The 18,309-nt window shown below is 43.0% G+C and overlaps 1 protein-coding gene across 1 annotated transcript in view; it reads left to right on the top strand.

The window, feature by feature from the left end:
- The window catches only part of ryr2a (ryanodine receptor 2a (cardiac)), a 785,545-nt gene that overhangs the window by 414,361 nt on the left and 352,875 nt on the right, over positions 1–18,309 (top strand). Inside the window, exon 26 of the mRNA XM_072264911.1 lies at positions 11,683–11,830. Coding sequence (XP_072121012.1) covers positions 11,683–11,830 — 148 coding nt within the window. The remainder of the gene's footprint in view (positions 1–11,682; positions 11,831–18,309) is intronic.

Below are 18,309 nucleotides of genomic sequence, written 5' to 3' on the forward strand. Positions count from 1 at the left end.
AACTCTGGTTCGGCCACACTTGGAGTAGTGTGTCCAGTTCTAGTTGCCTCACTATAGGAAGGATGTGGAAGCATTGGAACGGGTACAAAGGAGATTTACCAGGATGCTGCCTGGTTTAGAGATTATGATCAGAGATCAGAGGTTAAGGGAGCTAGGCTTTACTCTTTGGAGAGAAGGAGGATGAGAGGAGACATAATACAAGTATACAAGATATTAAGAGGAATAGATAGAGTGGATAGCCAGTGCCTCTTCCCCAGGGCACCACTGCTTCAGTACAAGAGGACATGGCTTTAAGGTAAGGGGTGGGAAGTTCAAGGGGGATATTAGAGGAAGGGTTTTTACTCAGAGAGTGGTTGGTGCGTGGAATACACTGCCTGAGTCAGTGGTGGAGGCAGATACACTCGTGAAATTTAAGAGACTACTAGACGGGTATATGGAGGAATTTAAGGTGGGGGCTTATATGGGAGGCAGGGTTTGCGGGTTGGCACAACAATGTGGGCCGAAGGGCCTGTACTGTGCTGTACTATTCGATGTTCTATGTAAAGCCCATATGTGAACAAAGAATGACAAACAGCAATGTTCAAAAGAAGACAGACTGTGCAAATAAAAAATACTGAGAACGTGAGTTGAAAAAGTCCTTCAAAGTGAGTCTGTAGGTGACAGAATCAGTTCAGAGTTGAGGTGCTTGAAGTTCTTCATGCAGACTCAGGAGCCTGATGGTTGTAGGGTAATAACTATTCCTGAACCTGGTGGTGTAGGATCGAAGGCTTCTGTATTTCCTGCCTGATGGTAGTAGCAAAGGGCGAGCCTGGCCCGGATATTGAAGGTCTTTGATAATTTCTTGTGCTTTCTTGTGGCTGCATCTTCAATGAGATGAAACTTCTAACCATCCCTTTCTGTATCAGTGTCAGCCTACATTGTGGGCTGACATCTCTGAATGATGTCTTTAACCTTCTGATACAGTTTTGCAGATTCACCGCTGTCCATTGGTGAATATCTAGCTGGGATCACCATTAAATAAGGATACTATAGCATGATGAGAAGTTAAGTAAAAACCTTATGACTCTTGTTCCTTACAGACATTAACTCAAACTTGCTTACATCTGTATTAAACATAAGGGCATTTTGCTTAGTTGTATCATGTTGTACTAATTGCCAATATTACTGGGAAAGGGCATACGAATAGTCGTGTATGTGGCTTTGAGGGTTAATTAAGTTTTTAAAGCGAGGTGATTAATGGAGACGGTGAAAAGATAGACTTGTGGGTTTGATATTAATAAAGGAAAGAAAGGTTATGAGGACTTAATGCCTTTTACTTGTTCCTGCAGATAATTATGTTCAAATGAATCATATTGCATTTAGAATTCTACTCAATTTGCTTAAAATGAAATTGTTTTACCAAGGTGGATATCAGTGATTTATACGGTGTTGAAGTCAGAGTAGAAATGTGGACACACAGGAATTTATATGTGAGGAGTGCTTTGATTAATTATGTATATTAATATTTATTGCCAGCTTAAAATAAGATCCTTCAAATACAAGAAAAATCTGTAGTGTTTCAATGAGTCAAATTAGATACAGTGTATTACAACATGGAAAAATTAGGACATCAAATTTACCTTCAAGATTGTAGTGTAAAGGACTTGAAGTATTAGAATGAGGTGCCATTCATCTTCATGTGATTAATCTGCAGTAAAACTGCACTCTATTTGATTAAAGAATGTTAAAAGTCATGTCCTATTTCACTTCTGATAAAAATAGAATGGGGCTGACGAAATGTAACCAATACCGTGAAGAACTGCATTTGCGTGTTACGACTTTTTAATTACGTTGAATAAATATGTTATTATCAGCAACTGAGAATTGGAAGAAAAAGTCCATTTCATTCAGCATCTGTGTCAGTCTACTGCCAACTCCATCCATCCCAGCAACAGCGCGTTTAGGTTGAGTCCTGTGATGGGGAGCTTCAGAGATCTGACTAGAGGTGATTGATCTGAGATGTTGATTCTTCTCCTTCATCAATGATGCTCCTTGATCTACTGAATATTGCTGATATTTTCTGTTCTAATTTGACTTCAGGATTTTAGAAATAATTCTTTAGAGATATGGCACTGTTACAAGCCCTTCCGGCCCAATTACACCCATGCAACTATTAATCTACCTACCTGTAAGTCTTTCGAATGTGGGAGGAACCTGGAGCACTTGGAGGAAACCCATGTGACCGCGGGTAGAATTCCTTTTGGACAGTGGCGGAATTGAACCTGGATCGCTGTCGCTGTTGCAGCATTACACTAATCACAACGCTCCCATGCAACCCAACTATTTCATAACATATGTCCGTGATAATAATAAACCTGATTCTGATTCTCTCGAACCTTGCCTAAAATATCACACATCTGGTAATCTCAAGCACTGCCTTGTCTCTAGCTTCCATGAAATGTATTGAGCTCCTTCATTAGATGGCAGAGCTAGAAACTTAGACTTAGACCATAAGACATAGGAACGGAATTAGGCGACCTGGCCCGTCAAGTCTGCTTCGCCATTCAATCGTGGCTGATCCTTTTGTTTTTCTCCTCCTCAACCCCAGTTCTCTGCCTTCTCCCTGTAATCTTTGTTTGCCATTTCCGATCAAGGACCTATCAATCTCTGCCTTAAATACACCCAATGACCTGGCCTCCACAACTGCATGTGGCAAACAAATTCCACAAATTCACCAACTTTTGGCTAAAGAAGTTTCTCCACATCTCTGTTTTGAAAGGGTGCTCCTGTATCCCGAGGCTGTGCCCTCTTGTCCTAGACTCTTCTCCCACAGGAAACATCCTTTCCACATCTACTCTGTCTCAGCCTTTCAACATTTGAAAGATTTCAATGAGATCCCCCCCCCCATCCTTCTGAACTCCAGTGAATACAGACCCAGAGCCATCAAACGTTCCTCATATGATAACCCTCGTATGAAATCATCCTTGTGAACCTCCTCTGCACCACCTCCAATGCCAACACATCTTTTCTAAGATGAGGGGCCCAAAGCTGTTCACAATACTCAAGGTGAGGCCTCTCCAGTGCCTTATAAAGCCTCAGCATCACATCCCTGCTCTTGTTTTCTAAACGTCTTGAAATAGTCTGCATATTTATTTCTATTACCAAAATGCATGACCATGCATTTTCCAACATTGTATTTTATTTGCCACTTTCTTGCCCATTCTCCTAATCTAAGTCCTTCTGCATCTTACCTGTTTCCTCAACACTACCTGCTCCTCCACCAACCTTCCATCATCTAAATCACTTTATACAGCATAAAAAGAAGTGGCCCCAACACCGACCCCTGCAGAACACCACTAGTCACTGGCAACCAACCAGAAAAGGATTCTTTTATTCCCACTTGCTGCCCCCTTCTAATCAGCCAATGCTCTAACCATGTTAGTAACTTTCCTGTAATAGCATGGGCTCTTAACTTGGTGAGCAGCCTCTTGTGTGGCACCTTGTCAAAGGGCTTCTGAAGTCCAAATCTAGAACATACACTGCAAAGGTCAAAGGTTCAAAGGTCCAATTTAATGTCAGAGAAATGTTTACAATGTACATCCTGAAATGCTTTTTCTTCGCAAACATCCGTGAAAACAGAGAAGTGCCCCAAAGAATGAACGACAGTTAAATGTAAGAACCCCAAAGTCCCCCCCACCCCCCCAGCTTCCCTCCCTCCCGCACGTAAGTGGCAGCGAGCAACAATCCCCACTCCCGCCACTGGCAAAAAAAAGCAGGCATTGGCTCCGCCACCAAGCACTCAAGCGTGAGCAAAGCAATAGCAAAGACACAGACTTGCAGTTACCCGAAAGACTTCGCGTTTCACCCGGCATTCGACATACCGCAGGTTCTCTCTCTCCCTAATAAGGGAGAAAGAGGTGTCTCCATTTTCCCAGCGAGGGGAGAGACATAACAAACAACTCGCTCGTTTATGACGTTAAAAGTCCGTTACGTCGATTTTTTCAAGCTCTGTGCCTGAAGATCGTAAAGTTCTCAGGTGGATTTTCCAGCTCCCCCGACGACACACGGGTCTCCTGCCGTGACACTGACCCTTGATCTGCCCATCTCCAGAGCCCCGAGATCTTAGGCTTCCGAATTCGAGCCGGATTCTCAGGCCGAACCCTTGGCATGCCGAACAACGGCCAATCCCGAAACCCTGAGAGTGGGTCCCATTCCTGCAAAGAACTGAAGTCAGCGTGTAACTCCAGGTCAGCGCCTTCAAAACAACCCTGAAAGGGAAAAATAAAGATATTAAAGATGGAAATAGAGCTGCTTCTGAAGATGCAAACAAAGGAGTTGCCGTTTAGCGCCATCTTAACTTCACTCTACATCCCCTTTATCTATCCTACTTGTCATCTCCTCAAAGAATTCAAACAGGTTCGTCAGGCAGGATTTTCCCTGAAGGAAACCATGCTGACTTTGTACTATCTTATCCTATGTCAACAAGTACTCCATCACCTCATCCTTAACTATTGACTCTAGCAGATTCCCATCCACTGAGGTCAGAATTTTGAAGTTCTCCCTTATCCTGAAATCCCAGAGGTCCTCACTGCAATTGTTTTGGCCTTATGACATAGTTGTCTGGATAGCCTCTAACCTGATGGCATGAATCTCGATTTCTACTTCCGGTTAAAAAAAATCCCTCCCCCCCTCCCCTCTTCTTCTATTCCCCACTCTGGCTTCTTTTCTCATTTCACCCGCCTATCACCTCACCCTGGATCCCCTCCTCTTACCCTTCCTCCTACAGTCCACCCTCCTATCAGTCCTTTATCTTTCCTACCCACCTGGCATCACCTATCACCTTCTATTATCCTCCTTCCCCTCCCCACCAGCTTTTTATTCTGGCGTCTTTCCCCTTCCTTTCCAGTCCTGAAGAAGGGTCTCAGTCCAAAACGTCGACTGTTCCCTTACATACATTCTCCCTGATCTGCTGAGTTCCTCCAGCATTTTGTGTGTGGTGCCCTGGATTTCCAGCATCTGCAGACTTCCTTGAGTTTATTGGGGTTGTGGTGTCCAGATCTTTTTTAGAATCAAGCAAGGCACTATAGGAATCAAAGAGAGAGAGCACTCTGCTGTTGGGTCTGCCTCCATGTATTATTGACTGGTTTTAAGTCACAGTTTTGTTCCTTGGCCAACAGGAATCAGAATAGTCATAAGCGGTTCTTTCTCTAACTGGCAATGTCTGGTAAGAGTTGCACTTTGGGAATGGCGCTAGGATATTAACTTCTTATAACTTACGTAAGTTCCTTGACTGAAGACACCAAACATGATTGCTAAATTTGCTGATAACACATTAATAGGAGAATACATTGTTAAAAGGATATAAAGAAACTTACAAGTGATATAGATTACGTGAGTAAATGTCAGCATAATGTGGGAAAATTCAGAATTGGAGATTCTGGCAGGAAAAATAAAAAATAAGTTTATTGTCTCTGTCCTGGTGCATGATTTTCATAATTCAGAAAAAAGCTGGTAGTACAAATGCTACTTATACTACTAGCTTAACAATTCAAAAAGCTAATTGTTTATTGTTTAGGGAGCTAAGTAGCAAAGTACAGAAGTAATGCTTCACTTGTACAAGGCACTGGTCAGATCATATCTGGAGTCCTGTTCACAATATTGGTCTCCTTATTTAAGAAAGGATGCTAATATATTGGAAGCAGTTGTGAGAAAACTTTCTTGACTAATGTACTGCTATATCACTTAATACACAGGATATGTTCCCAAGAATAGGAGTGCTAATGGAATCCAAGCTAAAAGGTGTCATTATATCATTATATATAGACACGTTTTACCAACAGTACTGCTCTGCTGGGAAACTGACACCAATCCTGTAATCCTTGCTTCAGCATGCTGCTATTTCAGGAACCTGGTGTGATCTCCTGCCCTCCCTGCACCCGTGTTGCTCTTCAGGGAACCGGATGTGAATCCAGCGCAGAATCTGCCATTGCTCCAGATGGAGAAGTTGTCCATGAGGGCTGGTGTTGGTTGGCAGGTGTAAGCGGTGTGGCACTCTCTACTAACGCTGCTGGGCTCAGGATAGCCAAGCCCGGGCAGCTCGGTGAGTGTGGCCGTGGCTGGAAACTAGCAGCAGCTGCTTCATGTGTTCAGACACTGCCTGGATCCTATGATCTCTCTCACCAGTTTCTGTGGATGTGATAAAAGCTGTGGTCTTTCCCTTATTATGTTGGGTGCATGGCTTTTCCCTTCTCAAGTTTTACTGTCTGATCATAAGCTAATTGGTGGCCAGCTTCCATCTTATCCATTTGGACATGATGAGAGAACCTGTACAACCTAGGCATCCTATTAACACAACAGGTGTTGTTAGTCCTTAGAAATGGCCTACACACAATGTATGCATTTTCTTACCCAATCCCTATTATAGACAGTAGGAATTCCTCGAGGTTGTTATGGCCGGGGTGGTAGTGAGGATAAACTCCCACTACTTATTAAATGGTCCCAATGGTGTGCATCTAAAATAGCTTCTGACAACTAAGTCCAGCTCCTGGCCTTCATGTGTGGTTAGCTACTAAGCCCTGTGGAACTGTTTGCACTGACAGGAGAAGGGGGAAAAAGGCACATTACTGATGCCTTAAAACCGGTAGTTTTGGGCAAATGGGCCTCGTCAGCCATGGTTGGCAGCTCATCTAAGTGAGGACAACTCTGATCTCAAAACCTCCACTGCCTTGTGGCTATGCCCACTCATGGAGAAGGCTTCAGGAGTAAACCCTGAGGTAAAATCTGGAGCTGGAGTTGCTAAGGCAGTCCTACATTGAGTTCAATGCTGGCTGGCAACTCCTGCAATGTCACTGGTGCTAAATTGTGTTGGCTTCTGCCATTCCTTTGGATTCACCAGGTGCATGGAGAGAAGGAGACCGCTACATGGGCAACAGCTTGCTCTCCATATTGTACTGCCCTGGCTTGCATACTGGCTTGTGTATCATGTAGACAGTTGGGACACATATTCCATGGTTGACCCGGACCAACGGAGGATCCAATAATAGAAAGCTCACCTCCTAATTCTCCAAAGTCTAGTCCGCCATGGGAAGTGTGATGGAATACTTACCACTTGCCTGGATGAAACTCAAGAAACTCAACATCAGGTTATCAAAGGTTACAGAGCAGTTTGGATCAGCTGGGTAGATAGGCCCAGGATTAGCAAATGGCTTTAGGTAACATGAAATGTTGCATTTTGGGATGTTAAACCAGGGTAGGACCTTTGGAGTCATGGATGTATTTAAAGCGGAGGTTGATCGGTTCTTGATTAGTAAGGGCATCAAAGATTATAGGGAGAAGGCAGGGGAATGGGGTTGAGAGGGCTCATAGATCAGCCATGATCGAATGATAGAGCAGACTCAATGGGCTGAATGGCCTAATTCTGTTCTGATGTTTTATGGTCTTTCGGTTATATACTAGCTTGGATTGAGAATTATCTAATAGAGGACAGTCAAACAAAATGGCACATTTTTTGGTTCACAAGATGTAACTAGTAGAATGCCTTGGAATAATACCTTAAGCCAAAGAATTGGATGAAAGGAGTAAGATTCTTGTCACAAAATTTACTGATGAATTGAAGGAAGAGATGTGGGATCACCTTGTGGGGGAGACATAAAAGGCAATGATTTGGATTCATTAACACTGATGTTCATGCACAAATTGTAAATTTTAAATATACTGTAGATTAAATAAGATTAGTTCATGATGGGGAGCATTTCTGTATGATAATACTGGTAATGAGGGAAAAGATATTTCCAGGACCAATCTATTGTAGCATGACAAACTAATAATTAATATCACAGATCACGTGCTGTATATTTTCTCCTATGCAGACATAACTTGGAATTTTAAGACGCAATCTACAACCTTTATTTGAAAGTGTGAAACTCTAGAAGCAAGGTCCACTGAAATTACCAATAGACTATCTATTAAAGGGTCTCTATTCTGACATTAATGTCTTGCCCAAAACATTTTCCACCTCAGTTATCAATGCTGAGGATATTTGAAACCTCATTACAGGTTGCTCCATCATTAATAACATGTGTAACTGGTCTCAGAATTATGTCTCCATAGGAAGGCAAAGAAGACATTTTTAGATTATGTTTGGATGGAAGGTCTTCAGCCTGAAATGTGACCTCTATTTCTTCCTCCATATTTGCTGACTGACCTACTCAGTGTTCCTGTTTTTGTTCCAGCATCTGCAACAGTTTGGTTTCTGCATTTTCATATTCATTTCTTATTGACCACTCACGGCTACACAAAGTATGCAACATTTTGTACTGTAAGCTGAAGTGCCCACAGCATGAAATGACATTTGTTATAGGAGATATTTTTTAATTATGTCAGGGCATGTTGGACCAAATGTTATGATTTGAAAAGTATTTGTGATGCAAGCTGTTGCTATTAAAGTTCAACTGACCACCACCCATTTCCCAGTACTAAACAGTGTTTACAGGGATTACAGCAAACGGTTGCTGAGAGCTCCAGCCTCCCCACCCCATACCAAAAATCATCTTTACAAAGTATCCAACTTGAGGTCATGGACTGGTCTGCACATATTTTCCTGGGATATTAATGGCATGTTTGCAAGTGTGAAAACACTTCCAAAGCTTGGTGATTTTAAATTCCTGTGTGAGTTCTCATCACGACAAATATAACCTTAGAAATGTGGCTGTAGATGAATCATCATTATCTGATGGGCTCCTGCACCCACAGCATTGTCCTTTTTATTACTCCAATGAGAAAAATTATATTTTTAGAGATATTAAGTGAAGCTTAAATAAAGCTGGTGTTCTTCAACATATTATGAATGAGAGAGAAGTCTCTTGATATCCCATTTACGGCTCATTAATAGATTGCAGGGAGTTGCATGCTGAGAAAGATGTACTTTCCAGAAAGGAGTAACTTGCTGAAGAACCAGTTTGAATCATTGCATGGTACATTAGCTTGTTAAAAAATACTGACTTTGCTGTATTAATTAGGCAGAGAAGACTAAGCAATTGCCTATCTATTTCCAATATTTGGGAAGGTTAAATGAATCTTTTTTTGCAAATTTATGGGAGCATTGATTTATTGGTAGGAAGCCAGTTACTGATAAATACAAGAGCTTCTGCAGATGCTGGAAATCCAGAGCAACACACACAAAGTGCTGGAAGATCTCAGCAGGTCAGTCAGCATCTCTGGAAATGAATAAGCAGTCGGCATTTGGGGCCAAAACCTTGGGGACAGGGGAAGACACCAGAGTAAAAAGAGAGGGGAAGGAGGGCCAGTAAGAAGGTGATAGGTGAAGCCAGGTGTGTGGGAAAGGTAAGGACTGGAGAAGAGGGAATCTGATGGAACTGAACCAAATGATTGGTGGATTTGTGTGCACTCAGCACCACAGTAAACTCCTGGCAGTGTCTTTCAGATCAATTTATATGTTTAATAAAGGTCACCTATTCTCTCAAAAAATAATGGAGCAAAGCCAAAAGAGTTTTCTCATCTTTTCTTCAACCATTATAACAAAGACAAAGCTATGACTTCGAAAACTGCACTGCGGAACTACTTTTTTGGCTTGGGGTGTTGTGAAAGGGATTAAATACATGCAAGATTATTCCTTTTAATACTTCACATTCACTGATGAAATACATAGTGAAATATTTAGCCCTTGAAATTATAAAGGAATCCCGTGGGGTTTTCAATGTCCAACACCTCACATGCTGTCTCCTATTAAGCAGTGAGATGCTGCCTTACTGATAAACTCCATAGGAGATTAATTATTAGCATATGCATATTGGAAGTTTGGCTTGAAGCCAGTTTGTGTAGCAGTTGCATCATCCTTTTTTTCCCATTTTTCCCCCTTTACCTCTTTATTTCATGAATACCAAGTCATTCAGCGTGTTGTCCAAGTGATATTTTTTTCAGGAGTCTGGTGGGAAGTTATGCGTTCATGTGGGGAATGGCAAACAGCATTCCAAAGGGAAGGGCAAATGGCTTCCGTTGCCCTGGGATTTAAGGAGGAGGTTCATAGGTTCTTGATTAGCCAGGACATGAAAGGTTACAGGGAAAAGGCAGGGGAATGGGGTTGAGAAGAAAGTAGATCAGCCATGATGAATTGGCAGAACAGACTTGAAGGGTTGAACGTCCTAATTCTGATACTATGTCTTATGGTCTTATTTCAGAACCTCATTCTAGTTTTAAACAGAATTTCCTGCAGGGAGATCAGCAAATGATCTCCTGGTCATATTCTGAATACACAACTATATTGGAATGGTTGAATTGAACTGCCCTGTGGTGAACACAGCACAGCTGACCCTCAGCATAATTGGAAAATAACAGATGGGACATACAGTTCTATTGAGAATATTTGGTTGCTGTCTAAACTACCCTCCCCCACCCCATCCCATTGGGCAGAAAATACAAAGCCAGGAAAGCATGTACCATCAGCTTCTATCTTACTGTTAGAAGTACTAAAAAATGGCTCTCCAGTACTCTAAGATGGCCTCTTGAATGTACATATACTTTGATATGACCTTGCCCCTTATTGTGTACTTACACTGTATTTCCTCTAACTGTAATACTTTATTTTTCACTCTATTATTGTTTTACTTTTTATTACCTCAATGCAATGTGTAATAAATTGATAAATATGAGGGGAGGGAGGGAACGTTGACTCAGACCATGAGAGGCCTGCGTTGGGCATTTTCATGCCTTACAAGGCGCAGATTGGAAGTCTGTGTGGGGCGCCACTCCTTGCACAGACACTAGAGCAACGTGTGGCTTGCACAAGGATACAAACATGCTGCCACAGCTGAGGTTCGAACTAGCGACCTTCAGATCCCTAGACGAACGCCTTAACCACTTGGCCATGTGCCCAACACTATAAATATGAAATGTGCTATATGTAAGGCAAGTTTTTCATTGTACCTCAGTACATGTGATAATAATAAACCAATTTGCATTTATACTTTCCCCATGGTCTCCTTATGACCTGCCTTCCCCAGCCAAGTCCCCTGTGTCCTGTGCATCAGTGCTGCTGCTTCAGTCCTCTGGTCAGTTCAGCTCAGGACAACTACCTCTTGCCCCGACATAATAGTTACCTTGGGGCAGCACGGCAGCCTAGTGGTTAACGCAATGCTTTACAGTACCAGCGACCCGGGTTCAATTCCCATTGCTGCTTGTAAGGAGTTTGTACATCCTCCCTGTGACTGCATGAGTTTCCTCCGGGTGCTCTGGTTTCCTCTCATGGTCCAAAAGCATACTGGTTGGTAGGTTAATTGGTCATTCTAAATTGTCCCATGATTAGGCTAGGGTTAAAGGTGGCACAGCTCAAAGGATCTACTCCATGTTAAATAAATAGTTACACCTTTCACCAAAGTGAAGTCCGAGTTATTTTATGTGCAGGTATACACATTAAAGTTATCAACTTGCTACCCCAGGTCTCATGTATTGCAAGCAAATATCTTATTTGCCCAATGTAAACTTGTGAGCAGGTTGGACTTGGTGAGAACTCGTTTGCAATTAGCACTTAATCACACATCTCACCTCATCTCCCTGTACTGAATCACACTTGGGCAACTTTATCTTCAACCCACCCCCCAAATGTGAAAACTAATTAATGAGTGTGACATGCAAGACACCAAACCTTCAAAGGTACCGTGGGCAGCACTGATGTCTATCTTGTTACAGGATGTCAAAAACAGAAGAAACCCCCGCCTGGTTCCCTATACCCTGTTGGATGAGCGCACAAAAAAGTCTAACAAAGATAGCCTGCGTGAAGCAGTACGCACACTTCTTGGGTACGGATATAATCTGGAGGCACCAGACCAAGATCATGGTATGTATTCATTTCTTTCTTCCTGCAAGATTATGCATAGCAAATGAAAGACTGTCAGCTTCATCATTGTTGGGGAAACTATTCACTAGATGTGTTTGGTTGGTGTGTATGTTGTTAATAACCATTCCCTCATTCCTCATTGCTTCCTGCATTGTGGACTGAAGCTGAATTGAGAATCAGGTTGCAAATTAGCTGCCAGGCATCTGCCATTATTGCTCTAGAGCTGATAGTTAGGAAATGAGGGAAAGTTGATGATCATCACCTTTAGAAAAGCATATGTCACTCTTTTTTTTGGTTTCAGCAAAGACTAACGTAGAAAGTTATTGAGAGATAAATTGTCAGTCAAAGCCAAAAACTAATAAATAATTACTTTTCTTCATTCTACATATAAACTATATATTGGACCAAGTTGGTCAAGTAATAGATATGCATTAAGGAACCTCTGAGAAAGCAAACAAAAATAGACACTAACAATTATCTTTGATACATGGAGACAAAGAAGCATGCAGCAATACTGCAAGAACTCGACAGGTCAGGCAGTATCTATGGAGGGAAATGGACAGTTGACGTTTTGGGTGGAAGCTCTTCAACTAGACCATCCATAATTGCTGCCTGTCTCACTGTTCCTCCAGCGCTTTGTGTGTTGATCTTTGACATATAGTTGGCCCATACTGTGATGACTCAAAATCCAAAATGAGTTTACTTTAATTAAATCTAATTTATTGGAGAAACGAAATCTGAAAATTCCCCACCAATTGAGCAGGCTGACATTTGATCTTGGGTAATAAAGGATGTGTCTCAAATTAATGAAGTTAGAGATATTTTGTATTTACACAGTACCTGGCAGACAGTCGTATCAATATGGACTGCCCTCAGTGAAGTTACTCCTCGGGTATGCTTTTCTTTCTTTTGAATGAAAATTGATATAAATAGGATGACTGAATTAGGTGCTTTTGCATAAAGATTAGAGGGATGCAAGGAAGTTAATTAACAGCGGAAGCCATTCTTTTAATTATTCATTCACAGGATGTGGATATCACTGCATTTATTGTCCATCCCAAACAATCCCTTGAACTGTCTGGCCTGCTATGCTAGACAGTAGACACTAGAATACTACAGCACAGTACAGGCCCTTCAGCCCTAGATGTTGTGCCGACCCATATATTCCTAAACAAAAAGTAAGTACGAAACCCACACTACCCTGTAACCCTCTATTTTTCTTTCATCCATGTGCCTGTCCAAGAGGCTCTTAAATATCCCTAATGTTTTAGCCTCCACCACCATCCCTGGCAAGTCATTCCAGGCACCCACAACCCTCTGTGTAAAAAATTTACCCCTGATGTCTCCCCTAAACTTCCCTCCCTTAACTTTGTACATATGCCCTCTTGGTGTTTGCTATTCGTGCCCTGGGAAACAGGTACTGGCTATTCATCCTATCTATGCCTCTCATAATCTTGTAGACCTTTATCAAGTCTCCTCTCATCCTTCTACGCTCCAAAGAGAAAAGTCCCAGCTCTGCCAACCTTGGCTCATAAGACTTGTTTTCCAATCCAGGCAACATCCTAGTAAATCTCCTCTGCACCCTCTCCATAGTTTCCACATCCTTCCTATAATGAGGTGACCAGAACTGAATACAATACTCTTAAGGGTGGTCTCACCAGAGATTTACAGAGTTGCAACATGACCTCTCTACTCTTGAACTTAATCCCCCTATTAATGAAGCCTAGCATCCCATAGGCCTTCTTAACTATCCTATCAACCTGTGCAGCGACCTTGAGGGATGTATGGATTTGAACCCCAAGGTCCCTCTGTTCATCCACACTCTTAAGTAACCGATCATTAACCCTGTACTCAGCTTCTGGTTTGTCCTTCCAAAATGCATCACCTCACACTTATCCGGATTGAACTCCATCTGCCACTTCTCTGCCCAACTCTGCATCATGTCTATATCCTCTTGTAACCTTCGACAACCTACAGCTCCATCCATAACTCCTCCAATCTTTGTGCCATCTACAAACTTACTCACCCATCCTTCTGCCTTTTCATCCCGGTCATTTATAAAAATCACAAAGAGCAGATGTCCCAGAACAGATCCTTGCGGCACTCCACTAGTCACCGACCTCCAGGCAGAATACTTTCCTTCCACTACTACCCTCTGCTTTCTTCCTGTAAGCCAATTTTTTATCCAAACAGCCAAGGTTCCACTGATCCCAAGCATCATGACTTTCTGGATGAGTCTCTCATGGGGGACCTTGTCAAATGCCTTGCTAAAATCTATGTAGACCACATCTAATGCCCTACCCTCATCAATTTCTTTTGTTACCTCTTCAAAAAACTCTCAGTTAGGTTCGTGAGGCATGACCTTCCCTTCACAAAGCATGTTGACTATCTTTGAGTAGACTGTACTTCTCCAAATGCTCGTAGATCCCGTCCTTAAGAATCCTTTCCAATAGTTTGCAGACCACCAACTTAAGACTCACCGGTTTATAGTTCCTGGAATTCTCCCTATTACCTTTTTTAAACAACACTTGCCATTCTCCAATCCTCCGGCATCTTCCCTGCAGCCAAAGAGGATTCAAATATCATAGCTACTGCTCCAGCAATCTCTTCTCTCACTTCCCACAGCAACCTGGGGTATATCACGTCGGGCCCTGGGGATTTATCAATCTTGATGTTTTTAAGAAGATCTAACACTTCTTCTTCCTTAATCTCCACATTGTCCAGCACACAGGCCTGGTCTATTTCAACCTCACCCTGATCAAGGTCCTTTTCACTTGTGAATACTGAAGCAAAGTATTCATTTAGGACCTCCCCAACCTCCTCCGCCTCCAGGCACATGTTGCCTTCTTTATCCTTTAGCGGCCCCACCTTCATTCTTGACATCCTTCTGTTCTTCACATACACATAGAACGCCTTGGGGTTCTCCTTAATCCTGCATGCCAAGACCTTCTCAAGTCCCCTTTGAGCCCTCCTAAATCCTTTCTTAAGCTCCTTCCTGGCTACTCTATATTTCTCATGAGCCCCTCCTGCTTCTTGCTTCTTATATCTAACATATGCTTCCTTCTTCCTCTTGACGAGTTGCCTCACATGTTTCGTCAGCCACGGTTCCCTTTTCCTACCATTTTTTCCTTGTCTCAGTGGGACAAACCTATCCTGAACCCAGCACAATTGGTCCCTAAACTTCCACCACATTACTTTTGTGCTTTCACCCTTGAACATCTGTTTCCAATTTACTCTCGCTAGTTCCTGCCTCATCCCTTCATAGTTAGCCCTTCCCCAGTTAAGCACTTCCCCATTTTGTCTGTTTTTATCCTTTTCCATAGCTATGCTGAAGCTAAGGGAGTTGTGGTCACTCTCACCAAAATGTTCCCCCACCAAGAGGTCTGCCACCTGACCAGGTTCATTACCCAGAACTGGATCCAGTATGGCCTCTCCTCTCGTCAGCCGGTCCACATACTGTGTCAGGAATCCTTGAACGCACCTGACAAATACAGCCCCAACTATTCCCCTTGCAGTCAGGAGGTGCCAGTCAATATGAGGGAAGTTGAAGTCACCCATAACTACAACCCTGTGTTTCCTGCACCATTCTAAAATCTGCCTGTTTATCTGCTCCTCGGTGTCCCGAGGGCTATTTGGGGACCTATAGACTACTCCCAGCACAGTGATTGAGCCCTTCCTATTTCTGACTTCCACCCACACTGACTCAGTGGACACTCCCTCTGCAGCATCCTCCCTCTCTATAGCCGTGATACTATCCCTGAGCAGTAATGCTACTCCCCCCCCCGCTTTTCTACCTCCCATCCTATTCCTTTTAAAACACCTAAACCCCAGTATCTGCATCAGCCGATCCTGCCCTTCCTCCAGCCAGGTTTCAGTAACGGCCACAACATTGTAGTTCCACGTACTGATCCATGCTCTAAGTTCATCCCCTTTATTCCTAATACTCCTAGCATTGAAATAGACACATTTCAACCCCTCTAGCTGGCTACATTTATGTTTTTTCCCCTGCCTGTCCTTCCTCACCAACTCAGAACACACAGCATCATGCCCTTGTCCTTCTACCCCCATCTCTGCACTCACATTCTGATTCCCACCCCCCTGCTAAACTAGTTTAAATCCTCCCCAACTGCTCCCTCAAACCTGCCCGCCAGGATATTGGTCCCTTTCCAGTTCAGGTGCAGCCTGTCCTTTTTGTACAAGTCAGACCTTCCCCAGAAGAGATCCCAACGATCCAGAAATCTGAACCCCTGCCCCCTGCACCAACTCTTCAGCCACACATTCATCTGCCATAACTTCCTGTTCCTACCCTCTCTGTCTCGTGGCACAGGCAGCAATCCTGAGATTACCACCCTTGAGGTCCTGCTTTTTAACTTCTTTCCTAACTCCCTATATTCCTTCTTCAGGACCTCATCCCTACTCCTATCTATGTTATTGGTCCCCACGTGGACCACGACATCTGGCTGCTCACCCTCTCTCCTGAGAATACCGAGAGCTTGACCCAAGATATCGCGGACCCTGGCACCAGGGAAGCAACAGACCATCCAGGATTCTCGATCTCTCCCACAGAATCTCTTTTCTGTCCCCCTAACTATCGAATCCCCTATCACTACTGCTATGCTTTGCCAGAGGACACGAGCGAGCCACATTGGTGGCTCTGTGATGGAGATGCAGAGCTTTGATCTCATCCATTGGTTGTTGCATACAGATTTCCTTCCCTGGAGGTCTTTAGAGAAGAAGATGGGTTCTTAATACAATCTGTTAGTTTTACAGTCAATGTCACTAATGCTTACTATTTTTGTCGACCCTCAAATCTCAGAGCTGAATTTGGCCATTTGGCCCTTTGAGTCTGCTCCACTGTTCAAACACAGTTCATTTATTTTCCCTCTCAGCCCACTCTCCTGCCTTCTTCCCATAACTTGTGATGCCCTTATTAATAAAGCAACTATCAACCTCTGCTTTAAATATACCCATTGATTCAGCCTCCACAGTGGCAGAGAGTTCCAAAGATCCACCACCTTCAAGCTAAGGGAATTCCTCCTCATCTCTGTTCTAAAGTAACGTATTTCTATTTTGAGGCTGTACCCTCTGGTCTTCGATCCTCATGGTATCAGGATCAGAATCAGAATCAGGTTTATTATCACCGACACGTCGGGAAATTTGTTAACTTAGCAGCAGCAGTTCAATGCAATACATAATATAGAAGAAAATAATACTAATAAATAAGTAAATCAATTACAGTATACATATATTGAATAGATTAAAATTGTGGAAAAAACAAATTTTTAAAAAAGTGAGGTTGTGTTCAAGGGTTCAATGTCCTTTTAGGAATCGGATAGCAGAGGGGAAGAAGCTGTTTCTAAGTCACTGAGTGTGTGCCTTCAGGCTTCTGTATCTCCGACCTGATGGTAACAGTGAGAAAAGGGCATGTCCTGGGTGCTGGAGGTCCTTAATAATGAATGCTGCCTTTCCGAGACACCGCTCCTTGGGGATGTCCTGGGTGGTTTGTAGGCTAATGCCCAAGATGGAGCTGACTAGATTTACAACCTTCTCTGCAGCTTCTTTCGGTCCTGTGCAGAAGCCCCCACCCCGCCCCAAGACCAGACAGTGATGCAGCCTGTCAGAATGCTCTCCACGGTACATCTATAGAAGTTTTTGAGTGTGTTTGCTGACATACTGAGTCTCTTCAAACTCCTTATAAAGTATAGTCACTGTCTTGCTTTTTTTTATAACTGCATCGATATGTTGGGACCAGGTTAGGTCCTCAGAGATCTTGACACCCAGGAACTTGAAACTATTGGGAACATGGGTAGATTTCAAAGAGATCCCTCCATGTTCTTCTAAACCATTTTGTATAGGCATAGAGCCATCAAATGCTCCTCATACATTAACTCTTTCATTCCTTTGATCATTGTCGTAAACATCCTGTGGGCCATCTCCAATGTTCTTAATTGTTGCTTACTTTTCAGATGTAACAATCTGTGCCTTGTAAGGCATGAAAATGCCCGATGCAGGCCTCTCATGGTCTGAGTCGACGTTCCCCTTTCAGATGTATGTAATTGCTTGAAGTTAGGTTCCTCAGATTCTGGAGTAATGTATCATACAAATTTATGTGGCTCTGTAACTCGGAAGGGAAGAGAGTAGAAGAGGTGAGAGAGGATTCATTAGTTAGGGGAACGGGCAGGGGGTTCTGTGGGTGAGAATGAGATTCCCAAATGGTATGTTGCTTCCAGGATGCCAGTGTCTGGGACTTCTCGGATTGACCCCTCAGTGGGAGGGTGAACAGCCAGAGGTTGTGGTCCATGAAGGTACCAATGGAATGGGTAGGACGAGTGACAAGGTTTTGCACAAGGAGTTCATGGAATTAGGTGCTAAGTTAAAGGGCAGGACCTCTAGGGTTGTGATCTCAGATTTGCGACCCATGCCATGTGTCAGTGAGGCCAGAATTAGGAAGGTTATACCATTTAATACATGGATATGGA

Source organism: Mobula birostris, chromosome 8 (assembly GCF_030028105.1).
Source record: "Mobula birostris isolate sMobBir1 chromosome 8, sMobBir1.hap1, whole genome shotgun sequence".
In the NCBI taxonomy this organism is placed as follows: Eukaryota; Metazoa; Chordata; class Chondrichthyes; order Myliobatiformes; family Myliobatidae; genus Mobula; species Mobula birostris.